The 24360-nt window shown below is 38.8% G+C and overlaps 2 protein-coding genes across 6 annotated transcripts in view; one reads left to right on the plus strand and one right to left on the minus strand.

Annotated features, from left to right (window-relative positions):
* LOC123980322 (dual specificity protein phosphatase 19-like) overlaps positions 1–7756 on the minus strand; it is a 15823-nt gene extending 8067 nt beyond the window's left edge. For 2 of the 4 annotated variants that reach the window (XM_046064647.1, XM_046064650.1), the window contains exons 1-2: positions 5273–5425; positions 4670–4916 (exon numbers count right to left, since the gene is read on the minus strand). In XM_046064647.1, the coding sequence (XP_045920603.1) occupies positions 4670–4895 (226 nt within the window). In that variant the 5' untranslated portion in view covers positions 4896–4916; positions 5273–5425. Of the gene's footprint in view, positions 1–4669; positions 4917–5272; positions 5426–6644; positions 6719–7464 lie in introns of those variants that run through there. The other 2 variants (XM_046064648.1, XM_046064649.1) reach the window with 2 other exon arrangements.
* Positions 6734–24360, plus strand: part of nckap1 (NCK-associated protein 1) — a 37849-nt gene continuing 20222 nt past the window's right edge. Inside the window, exons 1-3 of one of the 2 annotated variants that reach the window (XM_046064645.1) lie at positions 6734–7033; positions 14339–14356; positions 20990–21100. In XM_046064645.1, the coding sequence (XP_045920601.1) occupies positions 6926–7033; positions 14339–14356; positions 20990–21100 (237 nt within the window). In that variant the 5' untranslated portion in view covers positions 6734–6925. The remainder of the gene's footprint in view (positions 7034–14338; positions 14357–20989; positions 21101–24360) is intronic. The other variant, XM_046064646.1, reaches the window with a different exon arrangement.

A 24360-nucleotide genomic window follows, 5' to 3' on the forward strand; every position in this document is an offset into this window, starting at 1 on the left:
TCACACAAATAAAGAGTTAAAAAGCAGAAAGCAAATGCTGCAGGATATCAGAACCTATATCACTTAGAGGGAAACATTCAGGTAGAAAACCCTTTCTGAACAGCTGCAACACCAAAGGGGAAGATATCAGTCAGAAACTAACAGTAATAAAAAACAGGCATCAGAAGATTTAGTAGCAGCACTGGACTAGGCTTAAAATCTGCTGAAATACACATGTAATATTATCTACAGTTGCAGAGAAGTAAGTTTATGATTTTCATGGAAAGAGTGCGCGATGGCATTTTTATGACAACAGCCTTTATACCAGTAAGAGTCTGAATGACTAACGCTGCAGAGGACGCAGGTCAAAGACTAATGGAAGAAATAAAATGAGAAAGACCAAACAACAAGCTAGCCTGAAAGGCATTGCAGGAGAATTAGCAACAATTTCTCTCAATTTGTAAAATGCAGTGGTAGTCTTAAGTAGCTGGATAATTATGTGAACGAGACATATGGGCAGGAAACAGAATATGATGGCAGAGCTTCCTCCAGATTTCCTGAGTGGAAACTTACAGCAGCAGCTCACTGCCTTCAAAGTAGCAATATCTGCACGCTTTGCAGTAGCCAAAGCCACTTTCCCATAATGCCAAATCCATGGTGTTGAGAAATAAATCTAAATCCAAAGGATAGCGTGTCTTTGGAAATAAGCCAGCTCCAGCCCATATGCCTCATCAGTGTAGACGGAAAAGATTTAAACTGACACATCTGTGAAAAGATGCATGAATGCCAGGATTTTTAGAGCATTTTTAAAGTCTGACATGGGACCAAATTCAATCTGCTCAACAAATATTTTGTAAAAAATCCTTTAAATTCTATATTTAGAAATAAAACTAAACTTTGCTCAACAAAATCCTGAAAGTCGTCCTTTGCCTTTACAATGATTTCTCTTGTATGAGACATATATGCCCTGTCCAGTGTATCTCAATATTTGGTGATTTGTAGGTTTTCAGATGTGGGTTCAGACAATTCTCCTATATCTTAGGCAATAAACTGTGTACGCTAATGAATTCTTAGGTTGATTAGGTGGGTGGTGATGGAACAGTGGAAAAGAAACATGCCTTTGGTGTGAAAGACCCGGGATTGATTTCCACTGTGACCCATTCATTATTGTGTCCCTGAGCAAGACACTTAAGCCCTTGTTGCTCCAGAGGCGTGCGACCTCTGACATGTATAGCAATTGTAAGTCGCTTTGTATATTGTCAGCTAAATGAATAAATGTAAATGTAGTAACAGTAAAAATTATCACAAAGCTTAAAAGAATAGTTCAATAGTTTTTTAAATATGCTTATTTGGCAAGAGATGGATGAAAATATTTTGATACCACTGCCATGTTTATAGGGTAAATGTGAAGCTACAGCCAGCAACAGGTTAGCTTAGCTTAGCACAAAGACTGGAAACAGGGGTAAACCGCTAGCCTGGCTCTGGCCAAGAAATAGTCCAGCACATAACCGGTGTGTTGAACGTTGTAATTTTTTCCACGTCCACAATATTCTCGTCTAGCACTTAGCAAGAACACAAATAAGCATATTCCCCTAAAATGTTGAGCTATTCCTTTAAAACAAGGTTGTTCAAAACTGACATTGACATTTTGGTGACACGTGGTTCTCATTGGACAGTGACAATATTCTTTGTAAGTAATTTATGAATTTCTGCTGTAAACATGAAGATCTGTCAAACTGGTTTATATTAATTTCAATTTCAATTCAATTTACTGATGGACAGATGCAGAGATGCAGCATCTCGTTTTCAAGAGGGTCCAAATACACATATACATAAAACAACCGTCACTCCAGACCCATCATAGCTCAGACATGTCATAGCTAGCTCAATAAGTACATCTCATTTACCTCATTACACAATTGGAACCCATAATACATAAGAGATTCAATGAGAAAAGGTATCACATAAGAAAGAAAGAGGTCGAATCCACAGGAGGTAAATCAATTAGACAATTACATGAAGCAAAAATACAATTACAAGCAATACTGTTTAGTCCAGCATCAGTAACATGCACACACATAGATATTAAGATATTGAAATATAGATAACCTAAATCTGCGAAAAGACGAGATGGATCTCAAGGAAAGAGGGAGATTGTTCCAATCGCAAGTAGCTTTATAATGAAAAGCCTTACATCCAGCAGCTGAAAAGATTCCTGGTACAGTAAAGACGAGATATTGCTGATCTCAAAGTGGATACATAGAACTACAAGGAACCAAGAGTTCTTTCACATATGGAGGACAATCGAAGTAGGCACATTTCAAAATAAATAGGAACCAATGGAAGTCTCTTCTTGAACTAAGCTGAAGCCAATTTAGTGATGCATACATTACACATTGATGAGTTTTAAAAGGACACCTCAGAACAAATCTACACAGAGATTAAAGACAACATTAAGTGGCTTAAGAACAGAGTCACTAGTGTTCATGTAGATGATATCAGCGTAGTCAGTAATTGCATTTGGGGTGTCTGTACTGTTATCCTATGAGTGGTCATGTGAATATGCATGAAAAAAACAATAAGCATCATTGGGATTTACCAATGATGGCAGAATATTATAATATTAGAGATACTGACATCGCAGCATAGTGCTAAAGAGTGCTGAGGGTGCACAAAGTACACAAAGAGAAACTCATCTCAAGTCTCACAGGACAGATATAAAGAGGCATTTCAACAACAAAGAAATAAAAGGTTTAATGAGGTGGTTTAATGCAAACATTTTAAAGAACTGATCCTGTAAGGTGTTACAACAGGGAAGGGAATTAGCACTCTATAGAAAGGAGTCACCTCTATTGAGCCTAACAAGTGTAATATTTTATTGATCCCTGCTCTTGTATTTGCCTCCTGCAGTGAGGTCAAAGCACAGCGTAAGCTACAGAAGTGAACAGCACCCCAGAGCTGCGAGGGGATTCAATGTCAGGCTCAAGGACACTTCAGCAGGACGGATACATGCTGACATGTGAGGGCGTCTACCTGCGTCCTACGGCTGAAGGGTACATCACCATGCTCCCCGAGATAGATTCAAAATGAATGACATTGATTTATTTGCTGTTTGGATTTAATTTATTTATTGTCAGAGACAAACCTGGTGCCTTTGTGCGTGGGAATATTGACGTGACTGAGACACTGTGAAACTAATACTGCTGGACAATTAAAACCTCACAGACTCCAGCGACATTTTCCCACTGTGCTACATGTCATAACAAATGGACTTTGAGAGTGAAAGTGAGTTAAATTGAAACACTATTGGTTCATGACAACAGAGATATATTATTATTACAGAGCTGGTAGTAGTGGCAGTACTAGCAGCAGCAGCAGCAGCAGTAGTAGTAGTAGTAGTAGTTAGGGCTGGGCAATCTGGCCAAAAATTTCTTTTATCATTTGAACAATCTGAAACCAGACGGTTAATAAGGTTTTGAAACTATTCTTTATGGTTAGAACATGACAAACACTTACAAACTGCGGATCACTACACAGATCTGAGGTAGAACTCTCAAAACAATCAGGTAAAATCTTTTTTCCGTCCCTTTTCCTCAACAAAATAAATGTTTAATGTTTAATATATAATATTTAATAATAGAAAAGTGCAAGAAGTAGAAGTGATAGTAGCAGTAGTAGTAGTAGTAGAAGAAGTAAAAGTAGTAGTAGTAGCCAGGAGTGGAAAGCAACTATTTAAAAGTATATAAATGTATACAATAATCTATTATCATGAGACTGTTCTGCTGAGGAAGGCTGTGAAATATAATCAAAAGCTCAGAAAAAGCTGATGAGTGAACACTGAGTTTACATTATTTTATCACAGATACTTTTTTCCTGCCGTTACTGTTTTTTTATACTTTGTAGTATTTAAATCAAGATTCTAAAATCAGACCTTTGTCTTTACTGTTCACTGTCAGCAGATTTTTGATGAAGTTATGTGTCCTGCTGTTTCTACCTCTATAGATGTTTTACGATGTTCTGCTCTCAGTGACTCTTGGAAAAGCAAAAAGAGAATTAAAGATGCTGCATGGGCCCTTTAAAGTGTTACTAAGAAAAGCTTCAATACTTTTGGACTTCCATTTAAATAATATTTAAGTACATCATTTAAGTACTCTTTATACCCCTGGTAGTAGTAAAATTAGTAGTGGTAGTGGTAGCTGAACAGTTAGTACCATGTGGTACTGTGCAGGTGTTGTAGTGGTTGCGTAGTAGTAGCAATAGAAGAACTATTAATATGTTTTGTAGTAGTAGTAATAATAGTAGCAGTGGTAGGAGATTTATTTGAAAAAATAATTGTAGAAGTAGCAGCAGATGTAGCAGTTGTTGCAGTATTGTTCAAAATGTGCTAGAAGTAATAGCAATAGAAGAAGATGTTGATGACAGTAGTAATAGCAGTAATAGTAGTTGAGTAGTAAGCGTAGCTGCAGTAGAAGTTGTAGAAATACTTGCAACAAGTAAGTACAGTTGGTAGCACTAGCAGATAATAACAGTAATGATAAAAGTATACGGCTAAAGTGTACAGAGAGATGTACTCTTCATGGTAAGAGAACCTGGAGTCTACCCTTGGTAAATAAAAAAAACAAAAAAAGATTAAAAACAATGTAAGACTTGTAGTATTAGTATTAGTAGTTATATTAATGGTATATATTACCCAGCAGTAGGAAGGGTCTAACGGCACCAACTTGAAGGTCCAGACTTGTATCTTCTACAAATCCACATCCACTTCCCTCCTCCAGCTCTTCAACCTGCTCCTCTCCCTCTCCTCCATCACTCCTCCTCTCCAGCAGCTTCCTGCCTGTCACGGTGGTGACATGTGTGCACTGTTTCTTCAGACGGTTTTTGGAGAAGCCCTGGATCTCCTGGGCCAGTGAATGCATCACACCAGGGGTCTAAAAGGACTGAAACAAACCAAAGACTATTAGTGAAAGCTTCCGTTTATACACAGTGATGAAGAGGTAAATAAACTCTACTGTATGCCACAGTTCCCATAAACAACCACCAAAATGTATCCTTCCCACACACCAGTTTAATTTTTTTATGTTCTGTTTCAATGTTACACAGTGTTAAGTCAGCCTGAAAGGCGACTGTAAAGTTTACTTTTTGGTGCAACAGCTCACTTAAGTAGAAAATGTGGACTCTCGAATTGAAAGTTTGGCGTCAAGGTAACTTTATATAAAACCTGAGGATCATTGTGTGATTCTACAAAAAAAACACGAAGCTTTGTTACTTTAGATGTCCTGCTTCGTGCACCCACCTGGTTTAAATGTAATGGATTCGACCAAATGCCGCAATGAGTTAGATCATCGATGCTTTATTATTACCGATTATTACCGTATTAGTATTTAATACAGGATATAAATGTGTGAAACACAGCTACTGTAGCAGTAATAAAAGCTTGAACGCAGACGCGACAGCTGAGGCGGAAGCTGCGTCAAAAACGTGATGCGTTCACGTCTGTGCGGTAAAAGTTCATGATACGGGTTTACTTGAGCTCAGCTCGGGTCTGGCTGATAATATAACATTCATCTATCTATCTATCTAGACAATGTGATTAAAAATCATTTATAAAAGTAGACTTTCATACAGTTAAAGTGAAGCCTACTTTTGAGCATATCCATGCTCATTTGAAATGCCAGGCTGTGGTAGAAGAAATATTCATATCCTTAAAATAAATTTAATATAACACAGAGAAAATACTCCACTACAAGTATAAGTCCTGCATTCAAAATCTTACTTAAGTAAAAGTAGGTTACGTAAGTATAATCAGCAAAGTTTTGTGTAGTTTGTGTATACTGTAAAACTTTAATTAAAAGTGGAGTCACAATTAGACACCTGTCCTTTTTACTGGCCTGGTGTAGCTACAAATAAACGCAGGTCTCAAATAGACGCCTGGTCTGTTTTGTTTTTGTTTGTTTTGAAGTTCTTTGGATGTATAAAACCTCTTAACTGGGTTGCTCGCTTGAGCTACTTCTGAGCTGCTTAGATCACGCATAAGAATATAAATGTTCAAACCTTTGTCAATTTGGATATGGTACACATTTTAAGATCGGTAAGACACTCCACAATTCAATAGTTAACTTTACAGAAACAATTCAGATTTTATTTACATGGTAAACAAGAGTTTTGTGCAAAAGGAATTAAAAGCCTGTCCCATAGACGCCTGTCCCAAATATAGACAGAGTGAGTTCAGCGAGTGAAGAAATTAATTTAAGTTTTATGGTAAGTAGTGGCCTCACAGTAAGTCTTATCACCAACATCATAATATTAATCTTTATTTATAGAGCACTTTTGAAACCAACATTACAAAGTACTTGACAAGAATCAAATACAAGATATAAAATAGTTAAAACATAAAGGCAGTTAAAACTAAAACAAATTTGAGACAGAAAAAAGTCATTTCCAAAATTATTCATCAAATAAAATCAGGTAAAATTAGAGAGTGCTATTTGAAAGAAGTATGTTTTAAGAAGCGATTTTAAAGAGTTCACTGATTCAGCTGACCATTATACCTTTGACATTACTAAAATTACTATATATTTGCACATCCCTTGAGTTTTCTACTGGAAAATGTACTTCGCTCAATGATCAATTAGGGTGCTCTGGGCTTTATTATTATCGAGGGTCACCTGAACGCAGCACGAGCCAGCCTCGTTGTGAAAACCAGGACAAGTCTTCATCCCGGTGACCGAAAAAAAAAAAAAAAAAAAAAATATAGAGGCAGGGAGACGGTGGGGTGGAGTACAGGAAGCTGCTGTCCACGAATATCTGAACATGGGCGACATCTAATAACGCCATAAATCTCAGCTTCTCTTTCTTTTTCCCCTCCTTCCTTTTTACGGACCAGATTCTGCGGAGATTTGCTGCTATTTTTCTGGATTGATTCGGGAGATTTAACGGCGAAAGGAAGATGTCTCGGGGAGTGATCCAGCCCAGCCAGCAGAAACTGGCAGAAAAGCTCACCATCCTCAACGACAGAGGCATCGGGATGTTGACCCGTGTTTACAATATCAAAAAGGTTCGCGCACACACGCAATTATATCCTCATTAAACCACACAGGGCCGTTAACATGTGCAGAATATGGACACAATCTGAAGCCCAATGAGTGTCAATATTAACGTGAAGGCACAGTATGAATGCTTGATTAGCTCGCACTGACTGTTACCCTCAGCTAGATTAATTCACCCTTGGTGTTACGCTTAGTAGACACTCTTAATAATATATTTTAAACAGGTAAACACGCGTCTTTTAGGCACTTAATCCTAAATGTGTCCCCATTTAGCATCCCTGGGACGCAGGCGGTGCTAGCCTCAAGCTATAGCGTTAGCTTGCGGTACTTGTGCCCGTTGGTTTTTAACGATGTAAACGGATCTTCGGTTGGGTTAAAGGCATATGTAGACGCTTAATGTGAGCAGTATGGTGATTATATATCAAGTAGAAATCACAACCTTAAACAGAAACTGTCAATCCCCCTGATCTGAAATCGGCCAACCCGTCAGGCCCGCAGTAGCGTCAATAGCTAGCTAATGGCGGCGGTTGCTGGCTAAGCTAACCACCGCTAAAGCTAGAAGTCGGGCGTCGTCTCTGCTCCACCAAAACACGAAGCACACCAAAACACCAAACCACAGCTGGAGCTGCAGTCTGCTGCCACCGGCTATCACTTCAGCCAGCTGTGTGTAAGTTTCACTACAGCTAGCGGCTAGCTACATTTAGCTCGTTAAAATACTGTGAGAAAAACAAGCGAAAGCAACAACCAACGGCTGCTTATCGTACGTTTAATCGATTAATCATCAAAACCATGGCTAACGTTAGTTAAAAATATGAACAAAACAATCATCATCATCCAATAACGTTATGATAACTAAACACTGCCCTCTTGATCCGAACAGCAGGCAGAAATACCCCCCAAAATCGATGTATTATATAAAAATATAATGTTAAAATTCACAAGTGTTTGTGTGTCTTGGCTTTAGGGGTTTTGCTCACTGTGGGATCCAACCCATTTTTATTTATAACGTTACAGCACATAAAAAAAAAAAAAAGCAGGTTTACAAAGTGTTGCACAAGGAATAAAACGCATATAAACAAAAGACACACAAACAAAAGGTTTATGACCACACAGCTCTTATGCTGGATTAAAAGCCAGGGAATAAAAGTGAGTTTTTCACCAGCACACCAAACCACAGCTGTATAGCTGCAGTCTGCTAACTTTCACTACAGCTGGCAGCTAGCTCCATTTAGCTCTCTAAAATACTGTAAGAAAAGTAAGTTTGATTGATTAATCTTTAATACCATAGCTAACGGTAGCTACTGGTCATGAATATTAGGAAAACCTCATCATCATTCTTTCATGTCATGATAACTAAACACTGCTATCTTTATCTGAACAGCAGACAAAAAAAAAAAACACCCCAAAATATATGTATTATATAAAATTTATAATAATAAAATCTAGAAGTGTTTGTGTGCCATGGCTTCGGGTGTTTTGCTCACTGTAAGTGGAATCTATGATGGACTTCCAATCCCTTTTTATTTATTTAGCACATTTTAAAAAAACAGGTTTACAAAGTGCTGCACAAGGAATAAAACATAAAACACACATAAAAGCATAGATAAAACACAAACAAATGGTTCACAAAACAATTCAAAGGCAATAACAGAAGACCACACAGCTCTCACGGTGCCAAGGAATAAAAGTGAGTTTTCAGACGGGTTTACAGAGTTTCGAGGTTGGGGGTCATTTTGACCTGTGTTAGGGGCTACTGATGAAAAAGCACCTGGTTTTCTGGCCTGGTTTTAGGGGGATCAGTGGACCTTAGCAAACTCGAGGGGGTGTAAACTTCTAAGAGGTCAGAGATATAACGAGGTGCCGACCCATTTATTGATTTTAAAAACAAACTATAAGCTCTTAAAATGTATTCGAAACTGGACCTTGAGCCAGTGGAGTGAGTCCAGAACAGGTGTAATGTGCTCATGCTTGCAAGTTCCAGTTAAAAAATGAGCAGCCGCGTTTTGGGCTGACTGAAGGCGTAATGGTGCTTTCAGACCAAAAGCGAAGCGAGCGTTTGGGGCGGCGAGTTTACATACAAAGTCAATGCAAAGACGCGTAGAGCTGCGATTTCCTTCCATGAAGCTTCTCAGCAGCTAGCTTCCGTGCACATCCGGTTCCAATGTCGTTGTTAGCGTCGTTAGCTTTGTCGGACTACGACTTTATATTTATATAAAAACCGGACAAAACTGGACATTACTTGGAGAAAAGAAAGCGAGGAGGTTGAACTACCTGGTGAGTTCAGAAAACATGTGTCTGTAACTTTATTCCAGCTATTGTTGTACTTTATTGTGACCAAGTTAGCATAGAATAGCCCTGATCGATTCAAAGTCCATTCAGAAAACAAACATTTTAGAAGTTTTTGTCCTGCTGTCTTGCTGACAGACCTGACAAAGCATGAATTCATATGTTTAAGAAATCTGCATTATGTTGTAGTTATTTTGGCATCAGTTTAATCCGTTTATTGCTTTTTAATCACAGCAAAATGTTTACTTTGGGTTCGTACAGTTGTAGTAATGGCAAGTTGTGTTTATTCACCTTATCGCGTTGAAATCGCCTTCTCGCGTTGTGTGTGAGAACACTTGCATGTTCTCACGCGAGGAAAGCGTCGCGAGGAGAATATTCGCGTTTGGTCTGAATGCCGCATAACAGAGAAGCTTGGTTAACACCAATGTAAAGTGCATTGCAGTAGTCCAGACAGGTTGAGATAAAAGCATAAATCACATGCTCAAAAATCATTACGATGATTAACAACATTATTTATCAATCATTGTTTGTCAAGTTTAAAATCACTTGTCTATTTTGACACCCAGATTTGTGGCTACGGGTTTCACATATTTTTGCAGGCAGCCCAGGTCCACAGGAAAGACATCACCGACCCGACTGGGTCCAAACACAATGACCTCTGTTTTGTCTGCATTCAGATTTAAAAAGTTAGAAACCAACCAGGCCTTTAATATCTTTTAAACACTCTCAACACATGTCAGTCAATTACTGGATTGATTGATAACTAATTGTTTCAGAACAAATATAAAGCATTTTATATTTTAAGCTCCCCAGTAAACAATCACAAGGCTTTTGCTGCTTTCTTTTCTGCATATATACTACAGTTCAATGGACACAGTGATGTAAAATAGAACATAACACATGTATTAATGCTACTGACTCTCAACTGTGTTGCTCAATATTACACCAATGGGGGGTGTGTGTGTGTGTGTGTGTGTGTGTGTGTGAGAGGAAAAGAGTAGTGGGTCTGTTTGTGTGGGACTTTGTGCCTGAGGGTATATAATGATGAATAAAAAGAAGAGGGAGGGAGAGAAAGAGGTCAGTCACATCCTTACCAAAGTTTTAGTACAGAGTAGAAGTTAAACTGTCTGAAAGCCCATACTGTTAAGCTTTATGTTCCTTATACTAAAATGTCAAATAATTAGTAATCCATTACATCTGTATTTTTATTCTCTGTAGAAGATATGACAGTATGAGCAGTCAGACACAAACACTGAGATTTTGCTGCTGATTGCTCTTGTTAGACGCCCTTCCTTTCCTCCCTCCCTCCTTCCTTCCTTTTTCTTTCTGTCTGTCCCATCATCTTCATATCTATCCTGATCTGCCTCACCATAGGGCTTCTTAGCATATCCACCCAGAAAAGCTGTTCCAATGTTGTTTTTTTTAATACTTCCTTTTACCTTGTGAAATTTAGAAAACGTTTCATTATCCAATAACATCTGCATCCCAAAGCTAGAAATCAAAGATCAGGGGTTCTGGTTCCCTCAACACCAATTTGGACACCAGTTTTCTATTTTTATCTCACAAAATCCCACAGAAATTTCCTGCCGAATGCTCAAACAACTGTCTCTAATCCATCATCAGTCTATGCTTTATTAAGTTTCCTAATTAAAACACAGGTAACAGACTTGGCTGTCTGGTTTCTACCTTTGGGAGAGAGTAACTCATGCTCACTAACGGTAATATTATCATCTAAGATCACAGCAGTGTTCTTTTCCATTTTAAGCATATTCACTCATTACACACCATTGACTAGCTGCAGAAAACCTTAAAATCTGTTCCTTTTTAAATTTCGGTAACAGTCACCTTTTAATTAATCTTGGCTGAGAGGCATTAAAGCTTTTGTTTGCTGTGCTTATCTTTCAGCGAGTGGACCCTTTCTAACATCATAATTTTGTCTTGCACACAGCGCTTACAGGGTATTTGATTTCCATAACCTTGCACTCAAGTAACCCCCATGCTCTCCTAAGCTAGTGTTCAGTTAGTAAAAATATACATTTGCAAATTAATCAGGACCAGAATCAAAAGCTCCTGTGAAATGTTTTTCGCAGAAAGACCAGATGTTCTCAAAATACAAGCAGGACGATCCGCTGTAGCATTGGCTGTATTGACGCAACAACATGAGCACCTGTGAATTATATTATTATATTGTAAAATTAAAAAACTGTTTTAATTGAGATGTTGATTAAACTCAGTTTTTATTTTGATGCCTGAGCCTGTTCTGCTTTAGTTTTAAATGTTTTCAAAAGTACCTTTTAAGCGAAATAAACTGTTCTTGTACACAGGTTTTTTATTTTGTTTATTGTTTTTTTTTAGGGCAAGAGACCTTTAGGGGAATTTCAGGACTTAAATTTATTTTTTTATCTTAGCTGTGATAATTCCATTTGCATTGCATATTGGTAAATTAGCTCTCAGTTGATATAACAGATATGTTTCTTATGCTGGACACTGGCACATCTTATTGACGAAGATACTGTTTCCAATCATCTCAATTCGGCTGTTAAGTTTTTTACAGTACCGATTCTTTTGTTTTTCCATTAAGCAAAGGTTTGTGTGGGATCGGGATTTTCTTCTTCTACTGGCTGTGTGGTGCCAGAGTTTTCTACGGCTTCATGCTGCATACTCAACTGTAGCTCTTCTCTGATCAACAAAATCTGCTCTCTTTTGTTTTTGTTCCCCAGAATATACTGGAATGTGTAGCCTGGTGATAGAACTACCCTATGGTGGCTCAGAGGAGACCGTAGCTGCAGTCACACATTAATAATTACCTACTGGGAGAAATAAAAGTACTGGTTGACATTTAATGAAGGGCACCCCTGATTTCCGGGGGCATTTTTATCCCTCATTTTTTTATTTCAAGGGCATTTGAGCTGCAAATTGCCCCAGACCTCCATACATTTCTCATGGTCTGAAAGCAAGTTCCCCTGGGGAAAAGGCAGCACAAACAAAAATTTCAAAGACTGTTGTCACATTTAATATTTTTATTAATTCCATTTGACTTGAACAGACAAAACTGGTTGGTGTGACTTGGGTAACAAATGAGCAGGACTTCGTGCCATTTGGGGCTGTGACTATGCAGGTTTTCTTTGAAAGTGAAGACTTTACCGGGCATTTAGTCCCTCCTTTTTTTCTTATCAGTCAAATCACCTGTTGTATGTTTGGTTTGTGTGAAAACCTGCAGAGTCTCGCCCCTTCATGGCAGTACTGCACATCTGTGGTTTAGATGGAAGCAGACTTCTAAATGTGTACTGTAGGAGAAATGTTTGCTGAGGGATTCCCTTCCCTCATCGGTACCCAATCAAGCAGTGTGACTGCACACGTAAATACAGGGGAATTTCTGTCATGTTTTAATACGTATTATTTGAAATGCACCCTGAATTGAGTCTTTGGTTTAAAGCAGTGCAGATTATTCACTGAAAAATTCAGCATTGTTGCAGAAATTGCATTTGTATTCCAAATTTGCCAAGTCTCTAAATGCATTCAGAAGAAATGATGTGGGTAAAATATAATGACTGGAGTGTTATTCACTCACACATTTTGTCTCGCTGTCTGTTTTCCTTAACTTTTCTTGTTCCTCTTTTTTTTTTTTTTCTACTTCCCAAGGAGAAACTCAACAGATAAGAAATCTGACCAATCAGCAATGTGCAGTAAATCAAGCATCGTGTTTAGTTAATGCGTCATTAGGAAGGTCATTGAATTATTAAAAGTTAAATTGTTAACAACCTATTCATGATCTGCTCAAAACACCAGGACTATATGCTATTATACCACTATTCTGAACATTGGCTGGTGCAACTTTGGTTCAGAAGTGGCCGATATCCTTTTCTTCAGCAGCAATAATGCAAAAAGAGAGTAATGATTGATCGACTCTGATACCCATATGGCATATAATGATAAAGAAGGCATAATATGTACCAGAGATTGTTGTCACTCTGAGAATTGAGGTGGTGGTCCACTATGACTTAATGAATGTAACTCATAGTGGAAACACAACATTTTATAATGATAGTATTTAAGAACAAAACTGTTTTCAATGTGGATCGATGACATCTGATAGATTGGATTAGGTTAATGCACTCCCAGTTTAGGTAAAATACAATTAGCCCGACTTAGACAGGACTTTTGAGATACTGAAATCAATATTTAAGAGTTTTCAAAAATCTAATTACGAAGTATTGGTCAATTAGTATTTTTTTTAAAAACAAACACACAACATATTAATTTATTTAACCTTTGTTTAACCAGGCAAGTTAGTTAAGACAAATTCTAATTTATAACCACGGCCTGGCAAGAGGAGGACATAAAAAACAATGCTGACATGGACCCCTTTGAATTCATCCACTTTACCTAATTCCTCAAAAAAGTGCCGTGATAGTCTTACAAGAACACCTTAATGTGTTTTTTATAGGTGAGGTCAATTTGTGCCAATTGTAATTGTGTCCAGAAATAAGTGAATCACGTTGCAACATGTCCATAAAACTACAAATCAAACGTCTATTAGAGCATCACCAGCAATGGAGCACAAAGCTAGTTCTCTAAGCCAATGCCATGGAACAGAAATGTGGAGCAAACATTGCAGCCAGTGAAAACTTTGTGTTCACTCTTCACAGGCAGCAGGAAAGTCAGCCATATTATTTCAGCCCTTCCACACTCTTAAAATGGATGTGTTATTTTCAATGTGCGTAGGAAGGGATGCTACACTTTGTGTTACTTAGAAGACAGTGTGCTTTAAAACAAGTGTTAATATGATCACATTTTTTATGTTTTGTGTTGAAAAGAAAGGCCAGAATGGCTCTCCTTATCTGAACTCAGATATGCAGAAATCACCTGTATGAGAGCAGCTGTTTTTAAGAAATGCCTGTGTGTGTTTGTGTGTTTGTGAGCGAGTGTGTAGACCAGTGATCCAGCAGTTTGTCTAGGTGGGCTCTTTGTTTTTGATTTCTTCTCTTCTTCTCTCCGTTCCAATGCTTCCCCCCTCTCCTATGCAGCAAGGACAAGTTTGGAAGGTTTGCAAAGTTTATCACCTTCCACTGATGAAACCCCACCCCTTCACCCTTCCTCAACTCCCTCCTCTTCCTCCTTCCCCTCTCCTCCTCCTCCTCCTCCTCCTCCTCCTGGCTACCTGTACTGATCTGATGGTCCTCTCCTTTGTGCCTCACTCCTCCTCATGTTTGAATCTGAAATGCTGAGAGTAAGGCTGGGCTCCCTTCACTGTCAGTTTTACCGACCCCCAATGGAAATTCAGTGAGTTATTCATTTGCTTGTGAAACAGCATTCACACGCACAGTTTTTTCCATAGTTTTTTTTTCTTTTATTAGTCTGCAAAGCAAAAACTACATTTCACATTTTTATATAAATACCATAAACAATTATGAGTATGGTGTTTAAATGCTTTGATCCACAGTGCCTGACAAAATCAGTGCATACGTTTTTAGCAAGAGTGGCTGCAATTTGATGATCAGAAATATGGAAAATATTTATTCAAAATGTATAGCTTTTTTTGATGAACTGTAAAAATGTTATGCATTGGTACTTACAGTATTATATACAGTACTATACAGTATAAAAGTGAGTACACGCCTCACATATTTGTAAATATTTGATTATATCTTTTCATGTGACACTGAAGAAATGACACTTTGCTACAATGTAAAGTAGTGACTGTGCAGCTTGTATACCAGTGTAAATTTGCTGTCCCCTCAAAATAACACATCACACAGCCGTTAATGTCTAAACCGCTGGCAACAAAAGTGAGTACACCCCAAAGTGAAAATGTCCAAATTGGACCCAAATTGTCAATATTTATTTATATAGTTCACCAGAGCTTCACAGGTTGCCACTGGAGTCCTCTTCCACTCCTCCATGACGACATCACGGAGCTGGTGGATGTTAGAGACCTTGCGGCCCTCCACCTTCCTTCTGTTTGAGGACGCCCCACTGATGCTCAATAGGGTTTAGGTCTGGAGACATGCTCGGCCAGTTCATCACCTTTACCCTCAGCTTCTTTAGCAAGGCAGTGGTCGTCTTGGAGGTGTGTTTGGGGCCGTTATCATGTTGGAATACTGCCCTGCGGCCCAGTCTCCGAAGGGAGGGGATCCTGCTCTGCTTCAGTATCACAGTACATGTTGGCATTCATGGTTCCCTCAATGAATTGTAGCTCCGCAGTGGCAGTAGCACTCATGCAGTCCCAGACCATGACACTCCCACCACCATGCTTGAATGTAGGCAAGACACACTTGTCTTTGTACTCCTCACCTGGTTCCCACCACACACGCTTGACACCATCTGAACCAAGTATGTCCTATCTTGGTCTCATCAGACCCCAGGACATGGTTCCAGTAGTTCATGTCCTTAGTCTGCTTGTCATCAGCAAACTGTTTGCGGACTTTCTTGTGATCATCATTAGAAGAAGCTTCCTTCTGGGACGACAGCCATGCAGACCAATTTGATTCAGTGTGCGACGTACCTCTGCAGCAATGCAGGTAGCACTCATACATCTATTTCCCAAAGACAACCTCTGGATATGACACCGAGCACATGCACTCAACTTCTTTGGTCGACCATGGCGACCTGTTGTGAGTGGAGCCTGTCCTGTTGAAAGGCTGTATGGTCTTAGCTGCTGTGCTGCACCTCAGTTTCAGGGTCTTGACAATCTTCTTATAGCCTTGGCCATTTTTATTTAGAACAACTGTTCTTTTTTTTCAGATCCTCAGAGAGTTCTTTGCCATGAGGTGCCATGTTGAACTTCCAGTGACCAGTATGAGGGAGTGTGAGAGCGATAACACCAAATTTAACACACCTGCTCCCCATTCGCACCTGAGACCTTGTAACACTAATGAGTCACATGGCATTGAGGAGGGATAATGGCTAATTGGGCCCAATGTGGACATTTTCACTTAGGGGTGTACTCACTTTTGTTGCCAGCGGTTTAGACATTAACGGCTGTGTGACGTGTTACTTTGAGGGGACAGCAAATTTACACTGTTATACAAGCTGTACACTCACTACTTTACATTGTAGTAAAACGTAATATCTTCAGCGTTGTCAGATGAAAAGATGTAATGAAATATTTATAAAAATGTGAGTGATGTACTCACTTTTGTGAGATACTGTATGTAGGTTAGATATTTGTTTATAGGGACAATAGTAGCCACTTGTGAAGAAAGTCTTGCTTCTCATCCCAACAAGCACTCTTTTTAGACGACAGTTTAATCCTTAAATATTTTCAACAAGTACAATAATGCTGACAAATGCAGAAGAATGAGTGAAAAGTCCCCATGTTGCCAGCAGGCAGTCCAGGCCATCAGCCAGCTCTTAGCAGGTTGTAGTGGTTCTCTAGTGGTTCTGTTGCTAATCACATGAAACCCTCCTTTCTTTGAGGTATTTTTTCCTCCTTCTTGCAGCCGTAAATCCCTCCTTGTGAAACAAAAGGGAGAGCTCACACTGTGTAATTCATCTCAGTTGAGTGAGCAAGTACAGGGGACTCTGAAAGGTTTGCTAAAAAGGTGCCACGGGGGGGGTTGAATATTTCATCCCATTAATAATTATTCTATCATAATTAGCAGCCGTAATTAGTTTTCAGATGTAGGTTTTCCCCGGCCCAGTACGATCTGTCACAGGTTCCCCTGCCATATGTCGGTCAATGTGGGGGGGACCTTTTCAGAAGCTCAGCTCTTAATTTTTTACCCGGAGTGGAAAAACGATGCTGGAGGCGAGAGGTCTGTTCTGGTATCCAAGCCACAGCTCCATTACTCCTTCCTGCCCACCACTGATTCTCAGCATATCCCCATGCGCTGTCCCTTCATTCACCGCGTCCCTCCTTCCATCCATCCTTCCATCTGGCCCCACCCCACCCAAACCCTGCCAGCCAGCTTATTGCACTAGCCACCACCAGCACTAACGGACAATGCCACGCCATGTAAATGACTTAATCAGTAATAAATCTGTTTTTTTCTGTGATGCTAAGCAACTAGGCAGCCAATTCTGTTCTTTACTTCTGAAAGTAAAACATTTACTAATAGCTGAGTAAGTTGAATCTAGCTGTTGAGACACTGCGATGGTGTGGCTATATGTACAAACATTAAGCTAGGTTTCTTAGTATATATAATAAAAGCAATTCTGATCAATCATTTTGGAGGTTTTGCATGTTTTAGCCCATTAATTAAAACTCATGTTTTACTTACTGTACATTACTGCCAACCATTATCAAAAGCATAGGTTTTGACATTGAATGTATTCGTCAATGTGTTAATTGCCTTTTATCTCTTTGTCAAAGTCATCTCGCCGTCACCTGTAATGTAAATCTGAGAACAGACAGTGAGGAAACGTTTATTTTGTTGCCTTTAAGTGCTTGTGGGAATTACTGATATCTAACAAGGAATAGTCTCCCATTGTACAGCAATGACGTCCACAACACGTATAGTGAGATTTTGGTAGTTTTTTGCATAAAAAAAAAATCACTGTTGATGGCTTACCCACAAGTCTTGGATGTTGAGCTTCCTACAATCACATGGAACGCACCAACAAGTAAGTAAATAAATCAGTTAAATTTATTACTTTTCTAGAGCAACAATGACAAAGTGCTATACAAATGAATAAAGAGAGCACAGATGTACAAATATATGCTCAAATTATCACTCAGGCCTGTCAGTACAAGAAAGCTCTTTCAGACGTCACCTTTTAGTTTGGGCTAAAACATGGAAAACACTTGTACAGTCCTTTCAGTCAGCATACTAATGTTATGTAGTAACCGGACAGTGTTTTTCACTCCGCAGTTCCCCGGCGTGAGTCACAGGGTAACTACATTTTAGTGGCCAATGTAGAGACTAGTCTGTTGTGTAGGGTGAGGCTAGTGGTGTGTTGTCATCCGAAGAGCACTGTGTTAGCAAAACAACAAGGCCTGTGCTTGTGCAACTGCATGGATTTCACAGTCACATCTTGATTCCTTGTTTCTCATTTAACATAGTTTAAATCCAGCCTGCCTCTCACACACCTGAACAGATTTTCTTCGGCCTGTAGCTGTTGAGGAAACGCACAATGGCGTTGACAGTGAGCGTTGCTTGCTGTTTCGGGTGGGCATCCGGTCAGGTGTGAGAGAAGTGGGCGCAAGGAAACAAGCTGAGACTCAAGGTCCAGTCTGTGTCATTGATGGGTATTGAAATCATGTTGGTGTTGTATGTTTTCCTGTGTCAAGTGTCCCAAGTGTTTTGTGTGCGAGACCCTGCAGTAGTGGGTGTGCTTCAGACCCAGCTCTACAAGAGATCAACATGCCTGTTTCTGGGGTTTTAGTGAGTTAAATAGCTTCAGGTAACAGACTGAACAGCAAAACTGAACTGTGTTTTGGCTGGGTAGCTAGCATGATGTGTATTGTTTAGTTGATTTTGGTTGATTTAGTTGATTTAAACCTATTTAATGCTCCATTTTGCATCCCATGTTGAAGTATAGCACATGCAAAGTGGTCATCAGTGTTTACTTTATATTTGCAGTTAAACCACCATAGTAGCTCTGATGTGATTCTGTAGTGGTACCTGTAAATTTAAAGAGTGATGAAACTTTAAATCCTTAATGGCAGAAAAAGGATTTTTGTTGGTTGAAGGTCTCCTAGTCTGTTGCACTGACCACACCCATTGTCAGCAGTGCGGTGTTTTGCAAAATGTGAATGCTGTGCAGCGTTTTATCAGTTGTGAGAGTGTTAATTGTAACTGCTACATGTCAACAAAAGCAGGATTTTTACAGCTTGTGTTGCATTACTTTTTAATTCACGGGTTGTCAGTTACTGTGCTTGTGTGAACTAGCATGTGTTGCTGTTTTTTGTGGTTTCATTTTGTACTGGCAGATGCTGGAAATGTTTCAGCGCCATGCAAACCGAAATCCAGGTTCATGGTTGTGGCGCTTTTCAAGCCTGTTAGTTCATTAGCTGTGATGTGTTATTGCGGGTAGACACAGTTTTGTGTTGTAGATTTTAATTTTGGTAACTTCATGTTATTTTTTTATGGCTTTTCTAAATGTGTGCTTCCACTTTCTAAACTTGAACCTTAACCACGAGGAACTGAATCCTCAGAACGGTCAAATGCACTGACCTCTTCTAGGATCGTTCCTCCGTGTTGGCAGCCAACAAACTTTATACATTCACTCTGTTTATGGCACATGCATGGACCACATCGTCCTCACCATTCACTACTACACTACCCATAATGCATGAGTGCTGTCGCTTCCTGTCAGAGTCAGGGCAGTCGGGCAGATACAGCAACACCTGTAGAGGAAAAGATGATAATATTAAGAAGAAAAGGTCATCTCTGCAGGTGTAGTTAAATTATTATTAAGCTCAGGAAACATTCAGAGGAAGGGCCTTCTCTTTCTGATCTCTCTTTCCTTACTCTGCCAATTCTCTTGAGTCATTTCTCAGTTGACCTCTCTGTGTGCCCCCTTTTTTATTTATTTATGTTCTCAATCTTTCTCCCCTCTGTGTTTCTCTTTCTCTTCTCTGTTTCATTCACTCCCTTCTTCATTCTTACCCCTCCATCACTCTGCCTGTCTCATGCAGTGTTACTAACCAGTGATGGCTGAGAGACGTAGTTGGACTGAGACCCTGTCATTACCTGGGACTCTCTCAGTGGTTCTCATCCTGTAGGTGTTGTGGATAACTTTTTTTGGAAAAGCATAACTTCTTATTGCTGGCAAGGTTGACGTTTCTAGGTGATTAAAAATTAAGCACGCTTAATTATTAGATGCTTTAACATTCAAATCCAGGTGATCATAATGAGGGGCAGCAAATACTAACTGCTAATAAGAAATAGAGCTGCAGTGATTTAGTCAATTAATCGATTAGTTGTCAACTATTGTTAGTGCCAACTATTTTGATAATTGATTAATCTTTTTGAGTAAATTTTTTTTTAAAGAAAACGTGTCCAAATTCGCTGATTTCAGCTTCTCAAATGTAAATAATTTCTGCCTTTTTTTTGGTCCTCGATGATGGTAAACTGAATGTCTTTGGGTTGTGAACAAAACAAGACATTTGAGAACGAGAACGTCACCTTGGGCTTTTATTAAACACGTTTTCAGACATTTAATAGACCAAACAACTAATCGATAATGACAAGTATTATTTTGTGTTGAAAAATTCAGTATCTAGGCACAGTTCTCCACAGCTCAGCAGTTGAGAACCACTGGTCAGCTCAGGCTCTTGCTCACTCTTCTTACAGTCGAATCTGGTTTATCCAAACATGAAAACCACAGACGTCCAAAGTTAAATTCAGCAAAGTGGAAATCTACCCTGCTGATTGTAAAAACATTTTGGAATCTCCTTGTTGATGTGTGACTAATTAGACTGCACACGTCGCATGCATCAAGTGTGTGTGTCTCAGTTTTCACGTCTTGAACATGCCTCTGGTCTGGAAACGTCACTAAATGTCAGTGGTGTCAGTATTTCAATCACCAGAACCCAGGATAAACCAGATTTCACTGTAAGCACTAAATGTTTACCTGGTGATGACCAGCCATCTAACATGCCTGACCACGAGGAAATAAAATGTTAGAATAATAGAAATAAATTCAGAAATTAAGAATAAGGTGTTTCAGTAGCAGCAGTGTATGTTTTTGTTTTGTCTCTCCTCACCTCTTCTTCTCCTCTCCTTTTCCAGGCATGTGGCGATCCCAAGGCTAAGCCCTCGTATCTTGTTGATAAGAATTTGGAGTCTGCGGTTAAATTTATTGTCAGGAAGTTTCCTGCTGTGGAGACACGCAATAATAACGTAAGTACGCCTGCATGTATGTCTGTGGTGTGTTTGTATGGTAGAGAGGGGAAGAGAATTAATGTCTGTTCATCGGTATTACTGATTTAGCTTCAGGAGAGTAACTGCGCGTACTCACATGCCGATAACTTCATATCTTTAATGTACACTGTAGGTTTATTGTTCTGCACCTAGTACTGGGAAAATTGTCGAATTTGAACCTTTTTTTAATTTATTTTTATGTAACCTTTATTTAACCAGGCAAGTTAATAAGAACAAATAAATAAAAAACACGGTTACACACGGTAGCTCCACTTTAATCTTGAGAAGCTGCAGAGCTGCAGTCTTTATTCATTCAACTTACACTGTAAATTTCCAGCTAAACTGAGGCTTTTTGAAGACCCTTTTCTCTCTATCGCCTGTGATTCACCAGTCTTATGCAGAGTTTAGTGTGCATGCTGTGCTGCCGACAACTGCATTCACGTCGCGGTTCCTCGCGGGTCTATTTCAAGTAGTCAGTTATTTAAAAACGATATAATATTCTTTCTGCGGTTAATCACCGGTGATAAATTATCAGAAGGTCCCGCAAGGTACGGACAACTCGGCACAACACCAGTGAAGCTGGGGCTCCGTCTCTTCAGCAAGTGTTCCTCTTCTGTCACTACACACATACACGCTACGCCTACACATGCGCACTGACCACCCAGGGTTAGGGTTACAATTCTGGATTTATTTACGCACTTTTAAAAACATTTATTGAAAGTTTTTCTAATTCTTTTTACATGTTTATTTACAGCATTAAATGTTGAAATATATATTGTAATAGGCTGTATATTAACTTATTGGGAGAAACCTGGTAGTTCTATGTAAAATCAAATGTTAAGCACCCCCATGTCGTCAAAATTGCATGATCCTCGTTTCGCTGCGAAGCTTCGACTGTGAGATTGACAGTCGAATCAGGCTCCGCCCACCAAAGCATCAAATCTTCTACTGTCGGGGGTCAGCCCTACAATTAACCATCAGGTTTCTTCAACTTTCACTCAAGAGCAAAAATCAGCCTTTAAATTCGAAAGAAATAGCGCTTTGATACTTATTTTGATAATTATTTTTGGCCATATTGTCCAGCCCTACTACAAACACAATGTTATTATGTAATAGTTTGTCATTCGTTCGTTCATTCATTCATATCAATAAATATCCATTATTATTTAATAAATTTTTTAAATATCACAAATAATCTCAAACCACCATCACCACTCTTTATAAAGAATTCATTGATTATCACATTTAAAATCTGTTGATTTATTTATTTATTTATTTTTTTTTACAGATTTGACAGAAATGTTAATTAGCTGATTAGATTAGCACTAGTAGACTAGTAAAAATTCAAGTGACAGAACATGAAATGTGTTTGCTCTACTGGCAGATTCTCTTAATTAAACGCACTGATTTGTTTTGCAGTGAACAGCCATGTAAACGGCAGTTTGATGTCCCTGGACTGTTTGTCGTGTGTACTGTGATTATAGTTTTACGTAGCACGGGGGAATCTTGTAACTAAATTTGTGTGTGTGTGTGAGACCAGGTATGTTGAATGAACTAAACTGAGACATTGCTCATCAAATATGTCTTTCAGCTTTACCTGTTAGCTTAGCTCATAGCTTCTTGCCTATATGTTTATGTGAAAGCATCATTTAACAAACAGCTGTGTGTGTGTGTGTGTGTGTGTGTGTGTGTGTGTGTGTGTTTTAGTGTGTGTCTAGCTAACTGCTTTATTCAGTATAACTGTGCAAAAAAGTGTCTCTTACGTTGTTTTCTGCTTTGTTTCTGTGTTTGTTTGTGTTTTGCATGGTAATCTTGGCTTATTCCGGACTTGTGCTTTTTGGTAAGTTTTTTTGTATCTAAGTTTCTGTAACTTTTGTATTTTAGTTGACGTATCTAAGTTTTTTTTTCCTGGAGTGTGTTTTACTTTGCTCTGCTTCCTCTCCTCTCCTCTCTGCTGGCAGCATTTTTACTTTTTATCCTTCATCTACTGAGTGACTGTGTGGCTGGTTAACTACCTGGTTTGCCGGCTGGCTGACTACTAGTTGGTTAGAAGGCTTGACGACTGACTGGCTGGTTGTTTGAGTGACTGGCTGACTGCCTGCGCTAAGGAGTGTTATGGAGCGGATATACAAATTTATCAGTTGACTGTAAATTTCTCCTTAATGTCTGCCTCTGTCAGTTGGCAGTGACGAGACATCTAGTCACCCATACAAAGATTAAAAATAATAATAACAATCGTTCCAAATTCAGTTTTTCTTGGTTTTTCGGTCGAGGTTTCAACTCCTTGGTGCAGCAGCCGTGTCACACACTCTTCTTACACTTTCCCACTTTATCTTGTACAGTTGCACTGGTTACATTTACAGTTCTGACCTGAAACACCACACAGCTTTGGGGGCAGAGTTAAATATACATACGGGATGCTTCAGTCATATCTGACATGTAAACAGAAGCTGCTTCTCACTATCTAAAAATAGAGCTTTCACATTGGTTTTTTTTTTTACCCATATATTCCAGCTTGTTAAAAAGATTGAGACAATCTTTTCAAGCTGAACTTATTTTCAAGTTTGGGTTTTGAAAACACATTGCATCCACAGCTTCACTTTTCCAGACTTCAACAAGTGAAGAAAAAAGGTTTTTCTCTTGTTCTTCATTCACTTTGTTCTCACTTCTGTGTTTAAACTCTGACTTGTAGAAAATGCAATCAAAGTTATTAGGTAGACCGTCTGGCTTTTCTTCGATTTTACTTTGGTCAAACATTTCTATAATCTTGTACATTCTTTACAGCTAGGAAGTCGAACTTCAAACACAACCTACTTTTGTAAAGTCTGTTCACCCCAGACTTTTATTCTGAGTCTGTTTCCAAACATAAAATAATTAAAATTAAACGAGCGCAATAATACAATATATCTGAAATAAACATAATGATACATAAAATGAAACATGAATAATGCTCATTGCTTCATCCCACACTAACTATATTCGTTATATATAAAAGAAAATGTTCTACCAAAGTAAAATGCCTTTTTAAAGTGGGATCTTAAATCTTTCATTTTATCTAGTCATCGGTGTTTCTTTTTGTTTGTATTAATGAAAGAAAGTTTAGCCGGCTCCAGTATCACTGAATTATTCAGCAACAGCATCTAAGTTTTATCAGCTGGCTGTTAATTTAGTCAAAATGAAGAGAAACTGTAATTAATTTGAACAAGACCATAAACTGTATTGATCCCTGAAGGGAAACT

This window comes from Micropterus dolomieu, linkage group LG12 (genome assembly GCF_021292245.1).
Source record: "Micropterus dolomieu isolate WLL.071019.BEF.003 ecotype Adirondacks linkage group LG12, ASM2129224v1, whole genome shotgun sequence".
NCBI lineage: Eukaryota > Metazoa > Chordata > Actinopteri > Centrarchiformes > Centrarchidae > Micropterus > Micropterus dolomieu.